Source organism: Schistocerca gregaria, chromosome 7 (genome assembly GCF_023897955.1).
Source record: "Schistocerca gregaria isolate iqSchGreg1 chromosome 7, iqSchGreg1.2, whole genome shotgun sequence".
NCBI classification, from domain to species: domain Eukaryota; kingdom Metazoa; phylum Arthropoda; class Insecta; order Orthoptera; family Acrididae; genus Schistocerca; species Schistocerca gregaria.
Window position 1 is genome coordinate 330,232,156 of NC_064926.1, and position 27,487 is coordinate 330,259,642.

Genomic DNA, 27,487 nt, shown 5'->3' on the forward strand with positions numbered 1-27,487 from the left:
CCATTACACACCGTGACAATAGCTGGGGGTTGTCTTCCAGGTTTACAGTAGCACTTTTTCTTTCTTTATCTTGAAGCCTACCCTTAAAAAGCTTTCTGTCTAGTATTTACTAGACAGGACCATCCAAACACATGGACGACATTACAGATCCGCATCCTGTGTCTCCTCGACAGCAATTAAAGCTCCTCGCAGAGAGGGCAGTAGAACTATTTTTCACGGTCATCATGAAATTGCAGGGGTCGAGCGACCCCATTTTTTCACAAAAAAATTAAAATAATTTCCCTTAAATTGCGGTTTGTAGAAACTCGGGTCAGTTTGGTATATTTAGCTTCTTGAAGTCGAATGCAAGACAGATTTGTTGAAAGGCTTCCGTAAAGGCAGTTGCTTACAAGGTGCTCGTGCGACAGACTCTAGAGCATTGTTCCAGCATTTGGAGACTATGAAGTATTCATTACAGTAGAAATTTAACAAATTCAATAATAATTGGCAACCAATGCTGTACAGAATTGGTTGCCAATTATTAACATAAAAATGATCGCAGGCCTCAGACTTGATTTTATGTGCTGTATATCACTTAACAAATTCAAACACGTTGCTAGAACTGTTACAGTCATTATAGTCCATCAGCATTTCTCAACCGCGGTGTCGCTATGCGTGGGTGTGTCGCGAGTACATGTCAAGTGCGTCGTGAGATTTTTAATGTCTTCTAATTTTCCACAGACAAAATATTTGGAACATAAAAAGTTAAGTGCACGCCATTACTTTGTGTCCGTATTTTCCTGTTCAAAAGTCATAGTCGTTCCATTGTAAAAAAGTATTTATGTGCTCTGTGTGTTTACTATTTTTGCATCTAGGAAAAAAAATCACATGTAGAGGTGACGTGAATGTTTGAAACGTACTTTGTTGGGCCCCAAAGTAAAAATAAGGATAGATGCAAACAGAATTCGCGCACCGAGGGTTCCGTACAAACTTAATTACGTATATAGATAGTTCAGCCATACTGCGAATCGAGAATCTCGAGGGTTTTTGTCTGTTACTGATGTCGATAATAGCAAGAGATCGGTGTCGGGAACTCCAAAACTCTCGAATTCAATTCCTAGATAATTTGCACTGTCTGTTCCCTAACCTGTACTGCGAAACCTTCTTCTTGCCACATTTCATAACTGTAGGTCAACAAGAAGTACGGAACAGATTCTGATGAGTGTGCTTGTGAGTATCAAAATATGTGGCATAAATAGCCGGATCTTTTGATTGCAGTCACTTGGAAACTTAAATGTTTTACACCGCCAGGGGACAGCAGATGTTAGCACGTGGCATAAATTTAAACTTGTTACCTTTAACCCGTTCCTGAGAAAAAGGAGTCTTAGCATACAGACAGAAAGTCAGGCGGAAAATAAATAACGAACCTATATTTTTCGTTGTTATAACTACAAATTCACAATTTCCGATTTTTTACTTTACTTGTTCTGTAATATCTTGCTTTTAGTCAAATATCGTGATTCTGAGTCAACGCGAAGTACCATATAGATTTTGATGAGTGAGTTTGCGAGTATCAAAATATGTCACATAGATGACCGTATTTTTTATTGATTACATTCACTTAGAAACTTATTGTTTTTACATTGCTGCTGTATCTTAGACCTTAGATGTGGCATAAATGTGAACTTGGTACCTCTACCCGTTCCTGAGCAATAGGGGTCTAAACAGTCAGACAGACAGACAATAAAAAGATGCTAAAAGGGTTCCGTTTCTACAGAATGAGGACGGAACCCAAAAAATTTGAGAAAGGCGGTCCACACGAGAGTGTTAAATAAATATTCGCGGACATTAAATGGAAATCTTTGGAAGGTGGAGAAAGTGGTTCTCGTGAAACGCTAATGGATAAATATGGAGAACCTGTATTCGAAGAAGACTGTGCGATTGTTCTACTATCACCATCGCATGTCTCGTATAGAGATGGTGATATTAAGATGAGAGACACTGGGTCACGTACGGAGAGAGAATGACAGTATCTTTCCCTCACTCAGTACGTGAACGTAATAGGACAAAAAATCGATAATGTTGGTTGGAATCGCCCCCTCCTCCCCAAATCACACACTGTACAATGCCACAGTGGCTTGAGAAGTCTACATGTAAGTGTAAAAGCCCAAGCCTGAACTCAGTTCAAATGGTTCAAATGGCTCTGAGCACTATGGGACTTAACTTCTGAGGTCATCAGGTCCTTAGAACTTATAACTACTTAAACCTAACTAACCTAAGGACACCACACACATCCATGCCCGAGGCAGGATTCGAACCTACATCTACAGTTCTACATTTATACTCCGCAAGCCACTCAACGGTGTGTGGCGGAGGGCACTGTAAGTGCCACTGTCATTACCTCACTTTTCTGTTCCAGTCGCGTATGGTTCGCGGGAAGAACGACTGTCTGAAAGCCTCCGCGCGCTCGAATCTCTCTAATTTTACATTCGTGATCTCCTCGGGAGGTATAAGTAGGGGAAAGCAATATATTCGATACCTCATCCAGAAACGCACCCTCTCAAAACCTGGCACAAACAAGCTACACTGCGATGCAGAACGCCTCTTTTGCAGAGTCTGCCACTTGAGTTTGTTAAACATCTCCGTAACGCTATCACGGTTACCAAATAACCCTGTGACGAAACGCGCCGCTCTTCTTTCGATCTTCTCTATCTCCTCCGTCAACCCGATCTGGTACGGATCCCACACTGATGAGCAATACTCAAGTATAGGTCGAACGAGTGTTTTGTAAGCCACCTCCTTTGTTGATGGACTACATTTTCTAAGGACTCTCCCAATGAATCTCAACCTGGTACCCGTCTTACCAACAATTAATTTTATATGATCATTCCACTTCAGATCGTTCCGCGCGCATACTCCCAGATATTTTACAGAAGTACCTGCTACCAGTGTTTGTTCCGCTATCTTATAATCATACAATAAAGGATCCTTATTTCTATGTATTCGCAATACGTTACATTTGTCTATGTTAAGGATCAGTTGCCACTCCCTGCACCAAGTGCCTATCCGCTGCAGATCTTCCTGCATTTCGCTACACTTTTCTAATGCTGCAACTTCTCTTTATACTACAGCATCATCCGCGAAAAGCCGCATGGAACTTCTAACACTATCTACTAGGTCATTTATATGTATTGTGAAAAGCAATGGTCCCATAACACTCCCCTGTGGCACGCCAGAGGTTACTTTAACGTCTGTAGACGTCTCTCCATTGATAACAACATGCTGTGCTCTGTTTGCTAAAAACTCTTCAATCCAGGCACACAGCTGTTTTGATATTCCGTAGGCTCTTACTTTGTTTATCATCCGACAGTGCGGAACTGTATCGAATGCCTTCCGGAAGTCAAGAAAAATAGCATCTACCTGGGAGCCTGTATCTAATATTTTCTGGGTCTCATGAACAAATAAAGCGAGTTGGGTCTCACACGATCGCTGTTTCCGGAATCCATGTTGATTCCTACAGAGTAGACTCTGCGTTTCCAAAAACGACATGATACCAGAGCAAAAAACATGTTCTAAAATTCTACAACAGATCGACGTCAGAGATATAGGTCTATAGTTTTGCGCATCTGCTCGACGACCCTTCTTGGAGACTGGGACTACTTGTGCTCTTTTCCAATCAATTGGAACCTTCCGTTCCTCTAGAGACTTGCGGTACACGGCTGTTAGAAGGGAGGCAAGTTCTTTCGCGTACTCTGTGTAGTATCGAATTGGTATCCCGTCAGGTCCGGTGGACTTTCCTCTGTTGAGTGATTCCAGTTGCTTTTCTATTCCTCGGACATTTATTTGGATGTCAGCCAATTTTTCGTTTGTGCCAGGATTTAGAGAAGGAACTGCAGTGTGGTCTTCCTCTGTGAAACAGCTTTGGAAAAAGGTGTTTAGTATTTCAGCTTTACGCGTGTCAACCTCTGTTTCAATGCCATCATCATCCCGGAGTGTCTGGATATGCTGTTTCGAGCCACTTACTGATTTAACGTAAGACCAGAACTTCCTAGGATTTTCTGTCAAGTCGGTACATATAATTTTACTTTCGAATTCACTGAACGCTTCACGCATAGCCCTCCTTACGCTAACTTTGACATCGTTTAGCTTGTTTGTCTGAGAGGTTTTGCCTGCGTTTAAACTTGCACTGAAGCTCTCTTTGCTTTCGCAGTAGTTTCCTAACTTTGTTGTTGTACCACGGTGGGTTTTTCCCGTCCCTCACAGTTTTACTCGGCACGTACCTGTCTAAAACGCATTTTACGATTGCCTTAAACTTTTTCCATAAACACTCAACATTGTCAGTGTCGGAACAGAAATTTTCGTTTTGATCTGTTAGTTAGTCTGAAATCTGCCTTCTATTATTCTTGCTAAACAGATAAACCTTCCTCCCTTTTTTTTATATTCCTATTAACTTCCATATTCAGGGATGCTGCAACGGCCTTATGATCACTGATTCCCTGTTCTGCACATACAGAGTCGAAAAGATCGGGTCTGTTTGTTATCAGTAGGTCCAAGATGTTATCTCCACGAGTCGGTTCTCTGTTTAATAACTCGAGGTAATTTTCGGATAGTGCACTCAGTATAATGTCACTCCATGCTCTGTCCCTACCACCCGTCCTAAACATTTGAGTGTCCCAGTCTATACCTGGTAAATTGAAATCTCCACCTAAGACTATAACATGCTGAGAAAATTTATGTGAAATGTATTCCAAATTTTCTCTCAGTTGTTCTGCCACTAATGCTGCTGAGTCGGGAGGTCGGTAAAAGGAGCCAATTATTAACCTAGCTCGGTTGCTGAGTGTAACCTCCACCCATAATAATTCACAGGAACTATCCACTTCTACTTCACTACAGGATAAACTACTACTAACAGTGACGAACACTCCACCACCGGTTGCATGCAATCTATCCTTTCTAAACACCGTCTGTACCTCTGTAAAAATTTCGGCAGAATTTATCTCTGGCTTCAGCTAGCTTTCTGTACCTATAACGATTTCAGCTTCGGTGCTTTTTATCAGCGTTTGAAGTTCCGGTACTTTACCAATACAGTTTCGACAGTTTACAATTACAATACCGATTGCTGCTTGGTCCCCGCATGTCCTGACTTTGCCCCGCACCCTTTGAGGCTGTTGTCCTTTCTGTACTTGCCCGAGGCCATCTAACCTAAAAAACCTCCCAGCCCACGCCACACAACCCCTGCTACCCGTGTAGCCGCTTCTTGCGTGTAGTGGACTCCTGACCTATCCAGCAGAACCCGAAACCCCACCACCCTATGGCGCAAGTCGAGGAATCTGCAGCCCACATTGTCGCAGAACCGTCTCAGCCTCTGATTCAGACCATCCACTCGTCTCTGTACCAAAGATCCTCAGTCAGTCCTGTCGCCGATGCTGCAGATGATGAGCTCTGCTTTCATCCCGCTAGCGAGACTAGCAGTCTTCACCAATTCAGATAGCCGCCGGAAGCCAGAGAGGATTTCCTCCAATCCATAGCGACACACATCATTGGTGCCGACATGAGCGACCACCTGTAGATGGGTGCACCCTGTACTCTTCATGGCATCCAGAAGGACCCTTTCCACATGTGGAATGACTCCCCCCCGGTATGCACACGGAGTGCACATTGGTTTTCTTCCTCTCTCTTGCTGCCATATCCCTAAGGGGCCCCATTACGCGCCTGACGTTGGAGCTCCCAACTACCAGTAAGCCCACCCTCTGCGACCGCCCGGATCTTGCGACTGAGGGGCAACCTCTGGAACAGGACAAGCAGCCATGTCAGGCCGAAGATCAGTATCAGTCTGAGACAGAGCCTGAAACCGGTTCGTCAGAGAAACTGGAGAGGCCTTCCGTTCAGCCCTCCGGAATGTCTTTCGCCCCCTGCCACACCTTGAGACGACCTCCCACTCTACCACAGGTGAGGGATCAGCCTCAATTCGGGCCGTATCCCGGGCAACCACAGTCGTAGTCCGATCGGGGGATGCGTGGGACGATCTGGCCGTCCCCGACAAACCCCCATCCGGACCCCCACAGTGAAACCCATTGGCAACAGCCTCAAGCTGTGTGACCGAAGCCAACACTGCCTGAAGCTGGGAGCGAAGGGATGCCAACTCAGCCTGCATCCGAACACAGCTGTTGCAGTCCCTATCCATGCTAAAAACTGTTGTGCAAAGAACGTCTGAACTAATCTACAGAGAGTGCAAACAAATCGACACCTGTGACCGTAGCGGTCGCGCGGTTCCAGACTGTAGCCTGAACACAGTACAAGATCTTTGGGACGATATGGATTGGCAGTTAAAAGCCACAGTAGCTCCTCCAAAGACCATGTATCGTCTTCCTTAAGTGTGATTTCAATGGTCATAGCTCAAATGGTCTGCCCACTCCCCTCTCCTCCATCCATCTTCGGACATTAAACGCAGTAATATTAGTAGGTAAGGACATGCAGACTATTAGTTTCATGGTTGCCACATTAGATACATAAAACAGTGAGTGTCCGGCGTCTTTGGCTACAGAGTGACTCGTAACAGCAGTATTCTTAGAAGAAAGAACTCACCGAGATCTGGTCGACGAACTGCGCCACAACTTGCAGCAGCGGGCTGTCCAGGTGGTCCATGTAGGCCACTGGCGCCAGGCTGAACATGACGCGGATCTTGTCGTTGTACTCTGGGCGCATGGAGGCCATCACGTAGAAGGAGGTGGTGCCTTGCGAGTGGCCCGCGTAGAACAGGTCGGACTGACCCGTCTGGGCGAGGACGTAGTCGATCATCGCAGGCAGGTCGTAGTAGCCGATTTCGTGCCAGCTGTAAGAATACGTAACAGCTAGATGCAGAATAAACACCGTGCTTAATCTGACGAGTTTTTACTTCTGAGCACGTAAGTGGTTGGTGTTTGTAGAAACAGAATTGCCTCTACACATAAAGGGGGAAGATGACAAATACGAGACTTATTTTTTAGGTAAGGTCCGTTTTGTCGTAGACACTAGTAGTTCGCGCGCATACCGCAACGAGCGCGTGCGTCGTGTCCCGGCATGCCTCGTGAACAACTGTGCTCAGTTTCAGCTCTGTAGCTAACCTGTACAGTTCTGTTCTGTGCTTTCACAATGCTTAAGACTATCAACTTGCCCGCCGCGTGTGAGGTTTGCTCAGTGATACGGTTTTTGTCAGCAAAGAACCTGTCTGCTGCAGAAATTCATCGACAGATTTGCGAAGCGTACAATGATACTGTTATGTGTGAAAGCAAAGTGCGTAAGTGGGCACGAGAGTTCAAAGATGGCCATGACAACGTCCATGATGAGGACTGCTCCGGTCGCCCTTCTTTGATTACAGACGAGTTGGTGGCTTCAGTTGAAGCGAGGATTCGTGAGAACAGGCGCTTCAGAATAACAGGTCTCTCAAACGAATTTCCTGACGTGTCGAGATCAGTGCTTTACTAAATTGTTTCTGAACACCTTCAGGCTTAGGAAACTGTGCTCCCGTTGGGTCCCGAAACTCCTAACAGAGGACCACAAAAACCAAAGATTCGAGTGTGCGATGAAGTTCTTGACTCACGAAGGTGACGGCTTCTTGAATCAGATCGTAACTGGAGACGAAACATGGATTTCGTATATCACGCCCGAATCGAAGCAAAAGAATGGAGAGACACGCACTCGCCTGTAAAGGTGAAGGCCAAACAGACTCTGTCCCAGCGCAAAATCATAACATCGGTGTTCTGGGATAGGCATGGTGTTTTGGTGATGGACTTCATGCAACGAGGAACCACTATCAACGCAGAAGCATAGTGCCAAACCCTGAGAAAGCTACGCAGAGCGGTTCAAAACAAAAGACCTGGCATGCTGACAAAGGGAATTGTCCTTCTCGATGACAATGCAAGACCTCACAGTGCAGGTCAGACAAGCGATTTATTGGACCGTTTTGGCTGGGAAGTCTTAGACCACCCACCCTACCGTCCTGATCTTGCGCCGAGCAATTAACATCTGTTCCTCCACCTCAAACAACACCTCAGTGTCAACTGTTACAATGATGAAGACGACGTGAAAACGACAGTGAACTCTTGGTTATCTGAGCAGGCGGCAAGCCTTTATGAAGAGGGTATTTTAAAATTGGTTGAGAGGTATGATACATGTTTCAACAAACATGGCAACTATGTCGAAAAATAGAGTGAAGTATGTACTTTCTGAAAATAAATTTACATTTTTGTTATAACGTTTCGTTGTGTACTTATGTTCAAACAGACCTTACTTAAAAAAACACGACTCATAAATACAAAGTAAGGCTGACCTGGCAGAAAAAAATGGGCGTACCTGTCATATTCTTGTAAGTGTGAATGCAATCATCACTAATAATCCCTTTGTGGGAAAGTTGTACCACGTCAGTCCGAAACGTTTTGAGACTGGACTATTACAAACTAGAGAAAAGTTAAGATCACGGTTTTAATACTTTGGGTGTTGTAAACTGTCTCTCCTCACTGGAGTACAACGATCAGAATGTTCATACAACCACGTAAAACTATTAGAAGAGTCCTTCCTTGGGATTTTGTTTAATTCACATGTGACATTAGCACCTCCTTCGATCTGCGATTTGTCGTTTTGTGGTAATTTGGTATTGACAACACCCAGTCTCGTCATCTATGATGATCTTTCCAGAAAATAACTGGCCACGTTTTTTGTTTTAATCAAGCCATGGTAGGCGTCAACTTGTCTTTGTTGATGTTAGGGAGTGAACGTGAGTGAGACAAACTTTCCACACACACTTTTCTCTTCTTCGTAATGTTCTGGAGAATGTCTTGAACACTTGATATAGACATGTTGCTCCATCGCGATTTGCGACACAGCGTTGACAAACGGCTGCACGTCCACTACCTAACACTATCTGTTCACGACTGATTAACTGAATGTACATCTGCTGTTTACAGTTGTTGGTTCAAGCTTGATCCGTAGTTAGTCTGCTGACGTTGCCTATACGCCAGTAATATAATCAGTCACAGAACTTTCTGGTGGGATGGTATACATCTCTTACAGTAAATTGTGGAGAAAAGTGAAGATATGCAGCAAGTAGTAACTGTAGTACGAGGCATGTTCAGAAGGTAAATGCTTGTATTTTTTTAGAAAGTTTTTATTTGCGAAAGTCATAGGATGTTGTTGATGCACTAATTGACTATTTTTCTACATGATCGCCATCCCGTTGAGTTCACGTGGTGAGCCGTGGCACGAGTTTCTTTAAGTCCTCATTGAAGAACTCGTTCGCCAACTCCTTCTTCCACTCCAGAACCTCTTTCTGCACCTGCTCGTGGGGTGAAAACTTAACTCCACTTATGTGTGCCTTCAGGGAGATGCAAAGACGTTATCTGAAGGAGCCAAGTCAGGGGGGAAGGGGGGTTGGTTCAAAATAGGAATGAAAGCTTTATAATGTTATCACTGAACCAAACCACGATGCATTATGCTTCTCTTGTAGCACCTGCCACTGTAGCTTCAGGAGCTCTTCATACCACCCTCTACACTTACTAAATGAATCCGTGACGAAACACGCTGTTATTCTTTGGATATTTTCTGTTCAGCAGTCCTACCCGATAAGGATCCCAGACTGAGGAACACTATTGACATTCGAGTTTTACACCAATTTTTTTGAAAAGGTTTCTTAGTTTGTATGAGATCTGGTCATTGAGATACATTTGACTTGTACTGTTTTTATTATTTGATGTTGCTTCTCTACAGCATAACGTAAGTTGTGCATTATTTCTGCGCTTTTGCTACATATCTGCAAGCATTCTTTCTCATCTCGTATTATAAAAACAAAAAGATCTATGTGACCATCATATTATGTATTATAATTCGGCAGTTTCCGAAAAATTTGATAGTTACATAATATAAAGGCCGAAGTCGGTCGTGTGACTAATAAAGTTCTTAAAAAAACAACTGGAGTAGTTTTTAATTAACATTTATTTATATTGAGAGTCGATTATCATCAACCCTTCAGAATCTTCTTGCATACTTTCACTACAATTTTACAGGAGTTGCGACTACTCTACATATAACAGCATCATCCGTAAGCAGCTTCCAACGATATCCAGAACGTCATCTACACATACTGTCCCCTAGAACGTAGAACTACTTAAACCTAACTAACCTAAGGACATGACACACATCAATGCCCGAGGCATGATTCGAACCTGCGACCGTAGCGGTCTCGCAGTTCCAGACTGTAGCGCCTAGAACCGCTCGGATACTCCGGCCGGCGGCCGTTTAGAGCCTGGTTCTCTTGTGACGTACGTTCTCGTGACCACCGCTGCCAGCAGTCATGAACCGTGGCTACATTCCTGCCATGTCTGTCTGCAATATCACAGAAGAAACACCCAGCCTCTCATAGCCCTGTTCCACGACCTCGTTCAAATTGAGATGTTGATAATGGCGTCTTTGTAGCCTTAAAGGCAATCTTGACTAACGTCAGTTCACCACGTCCAATTTCAAAGACAACGAACGTTCGCGATCGTTGCAGTGTGTATTTAAAGCATACCCGATTTGTGTCCTCACAGCGACGCTACGAGGGCCACTCTTATGCGACTGCCGCGAAATTTGCATAGACGTCATCTTTGAGATGTAGAAACAAGCCTAAAAACTTTCATTTAGCACACTCTTTTTTGGTGTTGTGATTTTTTTTGTCTCCAGTGTATATTCATAAGACGTTAGTTATAAAATCCACCAAGTGTGAGCTTCGACTGAAAAACGACGAAATCCAATATGGCGCTATTTTGTATTTCAAGTATGGCAGGAAGTGACGTCACAAAACTCGTGCAACTACGTGTCCACTTCAGCTTTTAAGTCGTGCATGAGGACAGCTTAGATACTGCTACCGGACGCGCCTGAACTACCACGTTTACGACACTGACAACTAGTTAAAGCCGTTACCGAATGCTTTGTGTGTAAGTAGGCTGTTCAGGTTCTTATGTTGGTAGCGCCACGTAGCGCTCTGTATTAAAATCGCTGAGTGCGCTGTGTGCAGTCTGTGGCTGGTTGGACTCATTGTTGGAATATTCGCTATTGTAGTGTGGGCTGTTGGATGTGAACAGCACGTAGCGTTGGGCAGTTGGAGGTGAGCCGCCAGCAGTGATGGACGTGGGGAGAGAGATGGCGGAGTTTTGAAATTTGTAAGAATTGGTGTCATGAACTGCTATATATATTATGACTAGTGAGGTAAATACATTGTTTGTTCTCTATTAAAATCTTTCATTTGCTAACTATGCCTATCAGTAGTTAGTGCCTCCAGTAGTCAGAATCTTTTATTTTCCTGGCAGTTCTGGCGCTCGCTGTATTGCAGTAGTTCGAGTAACGAAGATTTCTGTGAGGTAAGTGATTCATAAAAGGTTTAGGTTATTGTTAGTCAGGACCATTCTTTTGTAGGGATTATTGAAAGTCGGATTACGCTGCGCTAAAAATATTGTGTGCCAGTTTGGTGATGATCAGAATAAATAAAGACAAAATTGTGTGAGAACGTTCAGTTTTACTCAGCTGTTTCAGTATCAAATAACGTAGAAGTTTACCAGAACAGTCGTTCTTTACATATAATGCGGAAGTTCCACGTGTACTCAGGTATGCTCTGTGTTGTTCGTTACTTGTTTTCTTTTCTTACTATGAACTGAGTGAAAAGACTAATTGGTGATTCTTATGAACATTTCAGTTATGCTTTTGGAGAAGCACAGAACATCGACGTAGGCTACCAACCCCAGAGGGAGATGGAGTTTGTTCCTCCACTCAGCTACTCGCACTTTAGCCAGTCTTAAGTACTCGTTTTTGGGCCGCTCTGTCCGAGCGGTTCTAGATGCTTCAGTCCAGAACCGCTGCTGCTTAGGTCGCAGGTTCGAATCCTACCTCGGGCATGGATGTGTGTGATGTCCTTAAGTTAGTTAGGTTTAAGTAGTTCTGGGTCTAGGGGACTGATGACCTCAGATGTTAAGTCCCATAGTGCTTAGAGTCATTTTTGAAGTTCTTTTTTGTTTACACTCGCAGCAGACTGTGTCTATACTCTACACTCGATGTGTGGTGGGGGTGTTGTGAATGTACATAAGTGTACGAACGGAACAGCACAAGTGGAATGGTAACTGGAAATTTGTATGTAATGCTTCAAGTGTAACACACATGTTTATTGCTGTACGAGTCCTACTCAGATGCTAGGTATATTAGTAAGAAGAATGTTTGGCACGAGCTCTGCGCCTCACCTAAACTGCCAGAACTCGCTGCTGTCGGGGTCCAACGAGGTGTGGTTCCTGGAGTAGGTGTTCCCGCGGGCGTTGCCCAGCCACACGTCGTAGCCGGCGTCCGCAAGCACGTACGCTGTGGGAGCAGAACACGTAAACACTGGAACTGCGTCTACAGAACGCTTCGATGTTTCAGATATATACTGGCTTTGCTGGTGATGACACCAGTAGTTTCCTAAAATTACGCTGGTTGTGTCATCAGCAGAGTACCAATAACAATGATGTAATAACAATAAAACGCTACACATTAGATAGGCGTAAAATACCACAGGATAGTATATCGTTATTTTTGTATGCCAAACAGTTTTTTTTTTTTAAACTTTCAACATTTTGCCTCTAAATAGAGTTGTGAATGTGTAAGAATGCACTCGGAATCGTTCGAAATAAATCAAATAACATGAAACCTGTCAATGTGGCGTCGTGTTCAGGACACTACTCAGTGCGCCTCCATCAGCCCATTCCTGCATTCGCTATATATGTGCTTTTTCTTGGTTCTAAACTCTGTGAGCTATACTGAGAGGAGGAAGACGGTTTTGCCCAGCAGATAGACTGCCACGGAGAGCAGCTCTCTCCCACCCCACCCCTGCCTTTCCCCCTCACTGTTCTCTCTCTCTCTCTCTCTCTCTCTCTTACACAATGCACGTTCAACAACAGTTCTTATTTATCCTTAGTCCTGTGTAATTTTACCCTTATCTCATCTACAGAAAAACAGGTTGTAAGTAATCCAAGAGGGAAACGAATTTCTGATTTACAATATGTGCGCTGTTAATCTCTACTCATTTTTCTTTATAAATCGCATCATTATGAAAGATTCTGTCATAAAGCACTTTTATTTTGCTCCCAAAATTTTATTGGTAAGGGTATTTAATTAGTAACCTTTGACTACCATAACCAGATAAATTATTATCTACAGCTAAAATCTTATTTAATGCTACAAGCAAATCCTCATTTTCTGTTCCAATAACCAACTGTGCACCTTAGAAACTCTACTGTGAGAATAAGAGAACGCTCTATATTAGTTATTTTAGATCTCTTAAATTAGTGCTGTCTGGTTTCAGAGCATGACTTTCCAATTTATTCAATATGATATTATTCTTTCTGTAATACCTTGATAAAATTCAAAACGTATCTTGTCGATAGCTGATTCTCAACCTCTACTAATGCACACATCAAAAAAAGTTTTGCATCACTCCGGCTCCCAGCACTCCTGAAGACAGACTTTGACTGTGGATATTGTTTTCACTGACACAGTCTTTTTGATTGCTCAGAGATGTCACTAAACCGGCCCAAAGTTGTAAACAACCATGCATGAGCAGCGCCTGTTAGACGGAGAGGATCCGACAGCCGATCAGTTCCAGTCATTCCACCAGGAAGGAAGTACACGGCTCGTGTTATCTGTAGTTCAACCATGCCTAGACGATCAATACTGCGCTTCGATGGCGTCCGCATTGTTATTTCGTGCCCGGAAAGCCTCTCAACAAGGGAAGTGTCCAGGCGTCTCGGAGTGAACCACAGCGGTGTTGTTCGGACATGGAGGCGATACAGAGAAAGGAACTGTCAATGACATGCCTTGCTCAGGCCGCCTAATCCCCTACTGCAGTGGATGACAGCAACCTACGGATTATGGCTCAGAGGAACACTGACAGCAATGTCACCATGTTCGATAATGCTTTTCGTGAACCCACAAGACGTCGTGGTAGACTGCATGATGGGCAACTCCACTGCCGACGTCCATGGCGAGGTCCATCTTTGCAACTACGATACCATGCAGCGCGGTACAAAAGAGCCCAGTAACATGCCGAATGGGCCGCTCAGGACTGGCATCACCTTCTCTTCATCGATCAGTGTCGCATATGACTTCAGCCAGACAATCGTCGGAGACGTGTTTGGAGGCAACCCGGTCAGGCTGAACGCCTTAGACACACTGCCCAGCGAGTGTAGCAAGGTGGAGGTTCCTTGCTGTTTTGGAGTGGCATTATGTGGGGCCGACTTACTCCGCTGATGGTCATGGAAGGCGCCGTAGTAGCTGTACGATACGTGTATGGCATCCTCCGAGCGATAGCGAACCATATCGGCAGCATACTGGCGAGGCATTCGTCTTCATGGACGATAATTTGCGCCCCTGTCGTGCAAATCTTGTGAATGACTTCCTTCAGGATAACGACATCTCTCGACTTGAGTGGCCAGCATTTTCTCCTTACATGAACCCTATTGAACCTTCCTGGGATAGATTAAAAAGGGCTGTTTATGGAAGACGTGACCCACCAACCACTCTGAGGGATCTACGCCGAATCGCCGTTGAGGAGTGGGACAGTCTCGACCAACAATGCCTTGATAAACTTGTGGGTAGTATGCCATGACGAACAAAGGCGTATATCAAGGCAAGAGGGTATTAGAGGTACCGGCGTTTACAGCAATCTGGACCACCACTTCTGAAGGTCTCGCTGTATGGTGGACATGAATGTGTAGTTTTCATGAGCAGTAAAAAGGGCGGAAATGCTGTTTATGCTGATCTCTATTCCAATTTTCTGTACGTGCACCGGAACTCTCGGGACCGAGGTGATGGAAAACTTTTTTCGATGTGTGTGTTTTACGTCGATATGTCGATACTTCTTTCGATTTATTGATCGCTGTAGCGACATTCTTAAATATCGGTATATTGAATTACCGATGTTTTTAGAAATAGCCACACTAGTGTATACCGTGATTCATTAATCCATACCTCTCGTTTCCAGTCATCGGCCGTCCAGTTCCGTCGCTCTTTACTCCACCTCAAGCCTCGCTTAATATTGACGGCGGAAATGTGTGTCTTCTGAAGAGTTGCTACACCGTTGTAACCCAATCTTTTTAATTCTCTGTGCACAGTCATTGTACTAGATGGACCGCTCGCAGCACTTTTTAACTCACGAGCGATTCTTTCCGTTGATTTCATGTGCGATGTTAGGGCCACCTTCCACAATATTCGGTTGCCCTTCGGCGTTAGTTTGCCAGGCCTGCCTGGTCTTGGTTTAATTGTTCCTTCGCTGTTCCACTTAACAGTCACATCACTGTCGACTTGGGCAGCTTTAGGAGGGTGAATATATCCCTGATGGATTTGTTCCTCAGGTGGCAAACAATGACTAGTCCATGTTGGAAGTGACTGAGCTACTCTAAATGACCTGTTCCACTGTTGTTGCTTCTCTACTGACAACGGACAACGCCATCTCCCCCCCCCCCCCCTCCCTCCTTCCTTTGATACTGACAGATTCGCCTCTCGTGACATGCAGTGGTCAATACCGAATTAAATAGGGGTGTCCAGACAGTTTTGGTCAGATAGCGAACTTGGGTAAGCCAGTTTGACGACTTCACGCCAAGGAATGAGTTGTTTATGGTACTTGGTGCAGAATCTGGTAGTCATTAGAGCAAACAATTGTGTGACTGTAGACTAAAGGAAACAATTTTTTTCCTAATGTCCAGTACCCTTGTAAAAGTAACATGTTTATGTGTAAAATTACTACTAGTACTACTACTTCTGCATTGCGTATCAGTGTCGCCCTAACCGCCGTCTGCTTCACGTCTGCTGTGCAGCGAGCTACCTTAATTTAAGTATTATCTGTATTTTTCTTACTTGTCACTTCTTCTTCTGCGTGTTTTTGCTTTTAGGAAGCTTTAATAGTAGTGCTATTAAGTGTTCCATAGATTTCGTGTTAGTTTTGAATACAGTCAGAGAGTCCCTTTAGTCAGCCATAGTGCTCGTAGTGCTAGTGTTTGTTTTCAATACCGTCCAGAGACAGGTAGTGCTATTTTCCTTGTTTCTACAAGAAGTGGTTAGCAATCACAGTTTAGTCAATAATCAACCGCCTTTAGTGAATTAGCAGTCTAGTTAAAAGCTGATTAACACTCTATAGTAAATTGATTTCTTAGGATGGCTAGGATGTGTGGCTGCTGTGTAAGGACGCAGGAGGAGCTGGCCACTCTTCGCGAACAGCTGAGCGTGTTGATGGCCGCGGTCAGCCGTCTTCAGGCTGCTGCCTCGGAGTGTAGCGGCAGTGGGGAGTCTGGTGCGTCGCATGGTGCACCCCAGGTGTTAGATGCTTCACCCACTGTCCCTGCTGTCGAGACATCTTCGCGGGTACCGGGCGCGGTTGGGCCACCCTCTCCCCAAGGGGAGTGGCGGGTTCAGCGGCGTTCGCGGCGCACGAGGCGGAGGGTCAATGTGGAGGCTGGCCGTGTGGCATCGCCCGCTCTGCCTGTGAGTGGACATGTGGCTGCTCCTTCAGCAAGGTCCGAGCAGGCACACGGGGGGAGGGGTTTATTAGTTATTGGGAGCTCCAACGTTAGGCGGGTGATGGAGCCCCTTAGGGAAATAGCGGAAAGGTCGGGGAAGAAGGCCAGTGTTCACTCTGTCTGCTTGCCGGGGGGTCTCATCCGAGATGTGGAGGAGGCCCTACCGGCGGCGATAGAGAGCACTGGGTGCACCCGACTGCAAATTGTTGCTCATGTCGGCACCAATGACTCTTGCCGTCTGGGTTCAGAGGTCATCCTCAGTTCGTACAGGCGGTTGGCGGAGTTGGTGAAGGTGGAAAGCCTCGCTCGCGGGGTGGAATCAGAGCTAACTATTTGTAGTATCGTTCCGAGAACCGATCGCGGTCCTCTGGTTTGGAGCCGAGTGGAAGGCTTAAACCAGAGGCTCAGACGATTCTGCGGAGAGCTGGGGTGCAAATTTCTTGACCTCCGCTATCGGGTGGAGAAATGTAGGGTCCCCCTGAATAGGTCAGGCGTGCACTACACGCCGGAAGCGGCTACGAGGGTAGCGGAGTACGTGTGGAGTGCACATGGGGTTTTTTTAGGTTAGAGAATTCCCTCCCTAGGCCCGACAAGACGCCTCCTGAGACGCGGCAAGGCAGGAGTAGGCAAAATGCAACAAGGAATAACAATATTAATGTGCTAATAGTAAACTGCAGAAGCGTCTATAGAAAGGTCCCAGAACTGCTCTCATTAATAAACGGTCACAACGCCCATATAGTACTAGGAACAGAAAGTTGGCTGAAACCAGACGTAAACAGTAATGAAATCCTAAACTCTGATTGGAATGTATACCGCAGAGATAGGCTGGACAGTGAAGGGGGAGGCGTGTTTATAGCGATAAGAAGTGCAATAGTATCGAAGGAAATTGACGGAGATTCGAATTGTGAAATGATTTGGGTGAAGGTCACGGTTAAAGCAGGCTCAGACATGGTAATTGGATGTCTCTATAGGCCCCCGGGCTCAGCAGCTGTTGTGGCTCAGCACCTGAAGAATAATTTGGAAAATATTTCGAGTAGATTTCCCCACCATGTTATAGTTCTGGGTGGAGATTTTAATTTGCCGGATATAGACTGGGAGACTCAAACGTTCATAACGGGTGGCAGGGACAAAGAATCCAGTGAAATATTTTTAAGTGCTTTATCTGAAAACTACCTTGAGCAGTTAAACAGAAAACCGACTCGTGGCGATAATATATTAGACCTTCTGGTGACAAACAGACCCGAACTATTTGAATCAGTTAATGCAGAACAGGGAATCAGCGATCATAAAGCGGTTACTGCGTCGATGATTTCAGCCGTAAATAGAAATATTAAAAAAGGTAGGAAGATTTTTCTGTTTAGCAAAAGTGACAAAAAGCAGATTACAGAGTACCTGACGGCTCAACACAAAAGTTTTATCTCAAGTGCAGATAGTGTTGAGGATCAGTGGACAAATTTCAAAACCATGGTACAATATGCGTTAGATGAGTATGTGCCAAGCAAGATCGTAAGAGATGGAAAAGAGCCACCGTGGTACAACAACCGAGTTAGAAAACTGCTTACAGAAGCAAAGGGAACTTCACAGCAAACATAAACATAGCCAAAGCCTTGCAGACAAACAAAAATTACGCGAAGCGAAATGTAGTGTGAGGAGGGCTATGCGAGAGGCTTTCAATGAATTCGAAAGTAACGTTCTATGTACTGACTTGGCAGAAAATCCTAAGAAATTTTGGTCCTATGTCAAAGCGGTAGGTGGATCAAAACAAAATGTCCAGACACTCTGTGACCAAAATGGTACTGAAACAGAGGATGACAGACTAAAGGCCGAATTACTAAATGTCTTCTTCCAAAGCTGTTTCACAGAGGAAGACTGCACTGTGCTTCCTTCTCTATATTGTCGCACAGTTGACAAAATGGTAGATATCGAAGTAGACGACAGAGGGATAGAGAAACAATTAAAATCGCTCAAAAGAGGAAAGGCCGCTGGTCCTGATGGGATACCAGTTCGATTTTACACAGAGTACGCGAAGGAACTTGCCCCCCTTCTTGCAGCGGTGTACCGTAGGTCTCTAGAAGAGCGAAGCGTTCCAAAGGATTGGAAAAGGGCACAGGTCATCCCCGTTCTCAAGAAGGGACGTCGAACAGATGTGCAGAACTATAGACCTATATCTCTAACGTCGATCAGTTGTAGAATTTTGGAACACGTATTATGTTCGAGTATAATGTCTTTTCTGGAGACTAGAAATCTACTCTGTAGGAATCAGCATGGGTTTCGAAAAAGACGGTCGTGTGAAACCCAGCTCGCGCTATTCGTCCACGAGACTCAGAGGGCCTTAGACACGGGTTCACAGGTAGATGCCGTGTTTCTTGACTTCCGCAAGGCGTTTGACACAGTTCCCCACAGTCGTTTAATGAACAAAGTAAGAGCATACGGACTATCAGATCAATTGTGTGATTGGATAGAGGAGTTCTTAGATAACAGAACGCAGCACGTCATTCTCAATGGAGAGAAGTCTTCCGAAGTAAGAGTGATTTCAGGTGTGCCGCAGGGGAGTGTCATAGGACCGTTGCTATTCACAATATACATAAATGACCTGGTGGATGACATCGGAAGTTCACTGAGGCTTTTTGCAGATGATGCTGTGGTGTATCGAGAGGTTGCAACAATGGAAAATTGTACTGAAATGCAGGAGGATCTGCAGCGAATTGACGCATGGTGCACGGAATGGCAATTGAATCTCAATGTAGAGAAGTGTAATGTGATGCGAATACATAGAAAGATAGGTCCCTTATCATTTAGCTACAAAATAGCAGGTCAGCAACTGGAAGCAGTTAATTCCATAAATTATCTGGGAGTACGCATTAGGAGTGATTTAAAATGGAATGATCATATAAAGTTGATCGTCGGTAAAGCAGATGCCAGACTGAGATTCATTGGAAGAATCCTAAGGAAATGCAATCCGACAACAAAGGAAGTAGGTTACAGTACGCTTGTTCGCCCAATGCTTGAATACTGCTCAGCAGTGTGGGATCCGCACCAGGTAGGGTTGATAGAAGAGATAGAGAAGATCCAACGGAGAGCAGCGCGCTTCGTTACAGGATCATTTAGTAATTGCGAAAGCGTTACGGAGATGATAGATAAACTCCAGTGGAAGACTCTGCAGGAGAGACGCTCAGTAGCTCGGTACGGGCTTTTGTTGAAGTTTCGAGAACATACCTTCACCGAAGAGTCAAGCAGTATATTGCTCCCTCCTACGTATATCTCGCGAAGAGACCATGAGGATAAAATCAGAGAGATTAGAGCCCACACAGAAGCATACCGACAATCCTTCTGTCCACGTACAATACGAGACTGGAATAGAAGGGAGAACCGATAGAGGTACTCAGGGTACCCTCCGCCACACACCGTCAGGTGGCTTGCGGAGTACGGATGTAGATGTAGATGTAGATGTAGATATCAGGAGGTACCTCTGGGCAGAGAAAGAGCGGCAGGTTATCGTGGAGTTGATGAAGTTTGCCTACATTTGGCTACAGAGAGATGATGAACAGCTTTAGTCGAGACAGCGTAAGAAGAATCCCGACAGTTCGTAGCACTGTTGCCAGCTTCATCTCCAAAGCGCTATCGGCCTCTGGCGAAAGCAGCAGCAGTCTACAGAGATGTTGTAGCACTGAGCCGCTGACATAGAGACATTTACAAAATCGCGTTACATTATTAGTTGAAGCACGCGCGCGAAGCTGCCACGCCCGGCCCACTGAAACTGTCATCGATCAGTTTACGCCGATCCAACTACAGCATGTTGGCAAGCTTTACAAAGTTGTGATGCGTGCAAAAATTGAAGTATGACGACATTACAGTCTGGAGGAGAGCATTTATCAACGTCCAGCTCTATTCATGGCAAGGCACCTGGAGGTAGGCAACTTCTCAATGGTTGCTGAGTGTTAGGTGGTGGGGGGGGGGGGGGCATGAGCAGAACGGCTCAAAGGTGGACTGCCTCCAGACGTTACGAACACCGTACAACTCCCAATTGTGACAAATTACAGGGTATTGTTTTGCTGTGAGTGCCAAACAATTTTGATGTAATTCAACAAGGCATGAGTAGTGAAAACAAAAGACGGCTAGAACTAATCATGAATGCCTGTGTGCGTTACACTTGCAACATTCGGCGATATGATCATGTTAGCGCTTTATACTCCGAGCTAGGGTGGCTGCGGCCGGGCAAATTGCGTGACTACCACACTCTATGTCTACTTCACCGACTGCTCGTCGAGCAAGCACCCCAGTACCTTGCTTCAGAGTTTAAACATCTTTCATGCCATCATAATCGAGACACGAGGTCACTCTTATTTGGTATCCTAACTGTGCCCACTCACAAGACAGTGACTTTTGCAAACTCCTTCTCAGCTGCCGCTGTCCGCCTCTGGAACAAACTGCCCCTTACCCTGAGCGAAATTCTATACCCTCCTGCTTTTAAGAAGTTGAAGCATTTCCTATTATCATCCCCAGAACGTTTTCCACAAAATTGATGTATAATACCAATCCTCCTCTATGTCAAATAGCAAAGCTAGTGTCTCCTTTCTTGCACCTTTCTCTTCTTCCTCTTCATCTATCTCTATTATCCACGCAGTCTTCTTTTCCTTTATATTTCCTTAATTATGTTTCATCATGTCTCTATTCTTCTCCTCCCTTCACCATCAGTTTCCCTCATACCCCCTACTGCTAGCACTCCTACCTAAAATCTGTCTCTTTCATTATGTCTAATTATAACAGTACTTATCATCTAAGAATATAAACTCTACATGTATGTATTTTCCCAAGTGTGCCTTTGCAATTGCTTATTTCACTTTTCGTACTACACTCCTGGAAATGGAAAAAAGAACACATTGACACCGGTGTGTCAGACCCACCATACTTGCTCCGGACACTGCGAGAGGGCTGTACAAGCAATGATCACACGCACGGCACAGCGGACACACCAGGAACCGCGGTGTTGGCCGTCGAATGGCGCTAGCTGCGCAGCATTTGTGCACCGCCGCCGTCAGTGTCAGCCAGTTTGCCGTGGCATACGGAGCTCCATCGCAGTCTTTAACACTGGTAGCATGCCGCGACAGCGTGGACGTGAACCGTATGTGCAGTTGACGGACTTTGAGCGAGGGCGTATAGTGGGCATGCGGGAGGCCGGGTGGACGTACCGCCGAATTGCTCAACACGTGGGGCATGAGGTCTCCACAGTACATCGATGTTGTCGCCAGTGGTCGGCGGAAGGTGCACGTGCCCGTCGACCTGGGACCGGACCGCAGCGACGCACGGATGCACGCCAAGACCGTAGGATCCTACGCAGTGCCGTAGGGGACCGCACCGCCACTTCCCAGCAAATTAGGGACACTGTTGCTCCTGGGGTATCGGCGAGGACCATTCGCAACCATCTCCATGAAGCTGGGCTACGGTCCCGCACACCGTTAGGCCGTCTTCTGCTCACGCCCCAACATCGTGCAGCCCGCCTCCAGTGGTGTCGCGACAGGCGTGAATGGAGAGACGAATGGAGACGTGTCGTCTTCAGCGATGAGAGTCGCTTCTGCCTTGGTGCCAATGATGGTCGTATGCGTGTTTGGCGCCGTGCAGGTGAGCGCCGCAATCAGGACTGCATACGACCGAGGCACACAGGGCCAACACCCGGCATCATGGTGTGGGGAGCGATCTCCTACACTGGCCGTACACCTCTGGTGATCGTCGAGGGGACACTGAATAGTGCACGGTACATCCAAACCGTCATCGAACCCATCGTTCTACCATTCCTAGACCGGCAAGGGAACTTGCTGTTCCAACAGGACAATGCACGTCCGCATGTATCCCGTGCCACCCAACGTGCTCTAGAAGGTGTAAGTCAACTACCCTGGCCAGCAAGATCTCCGGATCTGTCCCCCATTGAGCATGTTTGGGACTGGATGAAGCGTCGTCTCACGCGGTCTGCACGTCCAGCGCGAACGCTGGTCCAACTGAGGCGCCAGGTGGAAATGGCATGGCAAGCCGTTCCACAGGACTACATCCAGCATCTCTACGATCGTCTCCATGGGAGAATAGCAGCCTGCATTGCTGCGAAAGGTGGATATACACTGTACTAGTGCCGACATTGTGCATGCTCTGTTGCCTGTGTCTATGTGCCTGTGGTTCTGTCAGTTTGATCATGTGATGTATCTGACCCCAGGAATGTGTCAATAAAGTTTCCCCTTCCTGGGACAATGAATTCGCGGTGTTCTTATTTCAATTTCCAGGAGTGTAGATATACTTTAACATGCCTGCTAAAACATATGGATGTAAAATAAGTAGAACGGCTGGTTAGACGTGAGAGAGAGCCTGATGGCCCTAATCTTGCCAGGTTAAATAAATAAAATAAACACTGCAGGTGGAGCTTACCGAAAGCCTCACCGGGCCCCATGACGACCCAGTCTGCGGAGCTGGCGAGCAGTCCGTGCATCACCAGGATGGGGAAGGCGGAGCCCCCACTCGCCTTGGGGCTGGACGGCACGCGGAACATGCGCAGGATGTAGCCGTCCCCCGTCGTCACGAAGTGCTCTTCCACCGGGTAGCCGTACTTCCTCAGGAGCTGCGCCTGTCAACACATATCACATGCCCGTTCTCGTTACTGACACCTCAAGTTACCGTCGCTGGATGTTCGTCATGACTCCGTTACGGTGTCCTGTGTTTTCTTCTAGCCAGAGGACACAGTATTTTGTTCAAGGGATGTACGGTATACTGTGTCTGAAATGGGAGCTAGCTCATTCACAAATTCTGTATTCAGATTCTGTCAGACACTGCTTAATTGTTTAAGGATGCTCCTACAGCTAGTGGTTTCTCAGTCATCTGTATTACTAAGCGACCACCCCGGGATCGAAATTTGCAGGTTGCGTATCTAACGCCGTTCAGGGGCAACGAAAGTTGGATTTTCAGTATTTCATATAAGTAGTGACCGAGTTCAAACATTTTAAAAATGTTTCAAATGGTTCTAAGCACTATGGGACTTAACATCTGAGGTCATCAGTCCCCTAGACTTAGGACTACTTAAACCTAACTAAGGACATCACACACATCCATGTCCGAGGCAGGACTCGAACCTGCGACCGTAGCAGCAGCGCGATTCCGGACTGAAGCGCCTAGAACTGCTCGGCCACAACGGCCGGAAAAAGTCTAAAATGCTGACAATTTGCTCATTAGGTGCTATAATCTTATGTGAAAAGTTCAACACGGCAAGACAACTGCTGCAGATATAAAAATGTGTGAATGTCTTGAGGCCGCATAACTCTACCCGTGCAAATTCCCAGACTACCTTAATCCAGTACTTGAGAATAAGAGCACGTAATGACTTCCAGCAAACTTAACACATAATCTCAAATCTTTGCGAATTTTTTTCTCGCTGATACCCCCACAAAATGATGAAACGAAAAAAGTTTCTCGCCTACTAGGTTTTCGCTGTTCATGCAGTAAGCCTGCCGCATCAGGCATGATGTTTCAGTTTATTACTTCTTTAGTACTAACTGTTCGCAACGCATTTCACAGCTGTTAATCACATGTACCAGTGAATGTACCGGCAAAGTTACAATACCTCGTTCTACGACACATAGTTCAGGAAAAAAATGAAATGAGCGTTTGGCATCGTTGGCCGGGAGGCCCCAATCGGGGAAGTTCGGGCGCCAAGTGCAACCTTATTTCAGTCAACGCCACATTGGGTGACTTGCGAGCCGGTGATAAGGATGAAATGATAAGGAGGACAACACAACACCCAGTCCTCGAGGGGAGAAAATCTCCAACCCGGCCGGGAATCGAACCCGTGCCCGCTTGTATGGGAGGTGAGCACGTTACCACCCAGCTAAGCAGGCGGACATAGTTTGGGAGACACGACGTCATAAACATTAAGATGCGTGAAACTGTGTATATGTCTTCAGACAAATACCCAGGCTATATTTTACCGATATTAGTTCATGAGAGCACTTAGCGGCTTTGAACGAACTTTAAACATAATTTCAAGCCTTTTCTAAACATTTCTACATCTACATCTACATCTACATGACTACTCTGCAATTCACATTTAAGTGCTTGGCAGAGGTTTCATCGAACCACAATCATACTATCTCTCTACTATTCCACTCCCGAACAGCGAGCGGGAAAAACGAACACCTAAACCTTTCTGTTCGAGCTCTGATTTCTCTTATTTTATTTTGATGATCATTCCTACCTATGTAGGTTGGGCTCAACAAAATATTTTCGCATTCGGAAGAGAAAGTTGGTGACTGAAATTTCGTAAAAAGGTCTCGCCGCGACGAAAAACGTCTATGCTGTAATGACTTCCATCCCAACTCGTGTATCATATCTGCCACACTCTCTCCCCTATAACGCGATAATACAAAACGAGCTGCCCTTCTTTGCACCCTCTCGATGTCCTCCGTCAATCCCACCTGGTAAGGATCCCACACCGCGCAGCAATATTCTAACAGAGGACGAACGAGTGTAGTGTAAGCTGTCTCTTTAGTGGACTTGTTGCATCTTCTAAGTGTCCTGCCAATGAAACGCAACCTTTGGCTCGCCTTCCCGACAATATTATCTATGTGGCCCTTCCAACTGAAGTTGTTCGTAATTTTAAGACCCAGGTACTTAGTTGAATTGACAGCCTTGAGAATTGTACTATTTATCGAGTAATCGAATTCCAGTGGATTTCTTTTGGAACTCATGTGGATCACCTCACACTTTTCGTTATTTAGCGTCAACTGCCACCTGACACACAATACAGCAATCTTTTCTAAATCGCTTTGCAGCTGAGACTGGTCTTCGGATGACCTTACTAGACGGTAAATTACAGCATCATCTGCGAACAGTCTAAGAGAACTGCTCAGATTGTCACCCAGGTCATTTATATAGATCAGGAACAGTAGAGGTCCCAGGACGCTTCCCTGGGGAACACCTGATATCACTTCAGTTTTACTCGATGATTTGCCGTCTATTACTACGAAATGCGACCTTCCTGACAGGAAATCACGAATCCAGTCGCACAACTGAGACGATACCCCATAGCTCCGCAGCTTGATTAGAAGTCGCTTGTGAGGAACGGTGTCAAAAGCTTTCCGGAAATCTAGAATTCGGAATCAACTTGAGATCCCCTGTCGATAGCGGTCATTACTTCGTGCGAATAAAGAGCTAGCTGCGTTGCACAAGAGCGATGTTTTCTGAAGCCATGCTGATTACGTGTCAATAGATCGTTCCCTTCGAGGTGATTCATAATGTTTGAATACAGTATATGCTCCAAAACCCTACTGCAAACCGACGTCAATGATATAGGTCTGTAGTTAAATGGATTACTCCTACTACCCTTCTTGAACACTGGTGCGACCTGCGCAATTTTCCAATCTGTAGGTACAGATCTATCGGTGAGCGAGCGGTTGTATATGAGTGCTAAGTAGGGAGCTATAGTATCAGCGTAATCTGAAAGGAACCTAATCGGTATACAATCTGGACCTGAAGACTTGCCCGTATCAAGCGATTTGAGTTGCTTCGCAACCCCTAAGGTATCCTGGCTTACGTGCTTACGGTACAATATTTAACACATTAACTCATGTGTAAAGTAATCAAAAGTATGAAGCTGTTTTTACATGAGAGTTCGTCTCTCAATCGAAGGTTTACTGGTTTATTACCCTGCAAACGAGGTAACACAGAAAAATTGCAGATACATAATTTTCCGGCGAAGTCCCCATGACATGTAATGCACGCATTACACCGCTTCGAATATGCACGAATACCTCGTAAGAAGAATTCTTTTGGTTGTGGGTGCAACTGCTTGCGCAACACGATTTTCATTTCTCCATGGCTTCTGAAATGCTTGCTTCCCAGCCCTTCTTTCAGTCGCCCGAACACATGAAATCCACTTGGGGCAGGTTTTGGTGAGTAAGGTGGACAGTCAGATTCCATGTCCCGCATTGTTGCTGCGGTTGAAAGGGCAGTATGGAGGCGAGCAGCATCACATTGCAACACAACACCTATAGTCAGAAGTCGTTTACACTCGACTGCAGAGCGAAGGAGATTTCGTAGCAGATATGAGTATGAAATCCCGATCACTGTTAATCACCTTTCTATGTAATGCTCCAAAATTACTGCTTTTGCCTTCAAAAAGAGAGCGAGCGTGACTTCTCCCGCTGATTGTTGAGTGCGCACTTCTCACGCCGATTGTTGAGTACGCAATTTTTTTTTTTCTATTTTGTCGAAGACTTGTGGCGCCATCCCTTGTTTAATTCTTTCGTTAGAGATAATGCAATCAGATTTCATCAATTTTTTTTCCTATTTTGTCGAAGACTTGTGGCGCCATCCCTTGTTTAATTCTTTCGTTAGAGATAATGCAATCAGATTTCATCTCTCCAGAAATCCTTTACCATCCATCTGTAAACGATGCAAATGTTCCTCACAGGCATACATGCAGCGATCTCTTAATTCATAACTCAACAGAAGTGTCACTCATCTTGCGGACACATTAGTGATCGCAGCACATCAAGGGCAACATTGTGTGCTTAACTAACACTAATATGCAAAATAATTGCCATTTCGTTTAAAGTAATTCGCCTGTTTTCCTTCACAGGCCAAAACACTGCGTGGTATGCATACCTGGACGAGGACCATCTTTACAACAGTTATTCCTCTTTTAAACTTTCTACAGCATCCGTACATTTTCTGCAGAGTCACCCGCGAATCATCCACTGTAGTTTCATGCTGTGATGCATTTTTATATTTTTAAGAGACTCACTCTTCAAGAAACAAATGCCTGATTGTTGGTCCAAGTTGGGGCAAGTAGACAATGAGGCTGCCATCTTCGCAAATAACACAGCTTCCTTTTCTATGGTGCAACAACAGGCAAGCTACCAACTATTGGTCATTTGCCGAAACACAATGATAACTCTTACCAATTGCTAAATCGATAGTACAACTTTTAG

General features: G+C 45.4%; 1 protein-coding gene across 1 annotated transcript in view; it reads right to left on the reverse strand.

Moving 5' to 3' along the window:
• Positions 1 to 27,487, reverse strand: part of LOC126282032 (lipase 3-like) — a 76,808-nt gene that overhangs the window by 39,322 nt on the left and 9,999 nt on the right. Inside the window, exons 2-4 of the mRNA XM_049981439.1 lie at positions 22,935 to 23,130; positions 12,219 to 12,333; positions 6,565 to 6,811 (exon numbers count right to left, since the gene is read on the reverse strand). Coding sequence (XP_049837396.1) covers positions 6,565 to 6,811; positions 12,219 to 12,333; positions 22,935 to 23,130 — 558 coding nt within the window. The remainder of the gene's footprint in view (positions 1 to 6,564; positions 6,812 to 12,218; positions 12,334 to 22,934; positions 23,131 to 27,487) is intronic.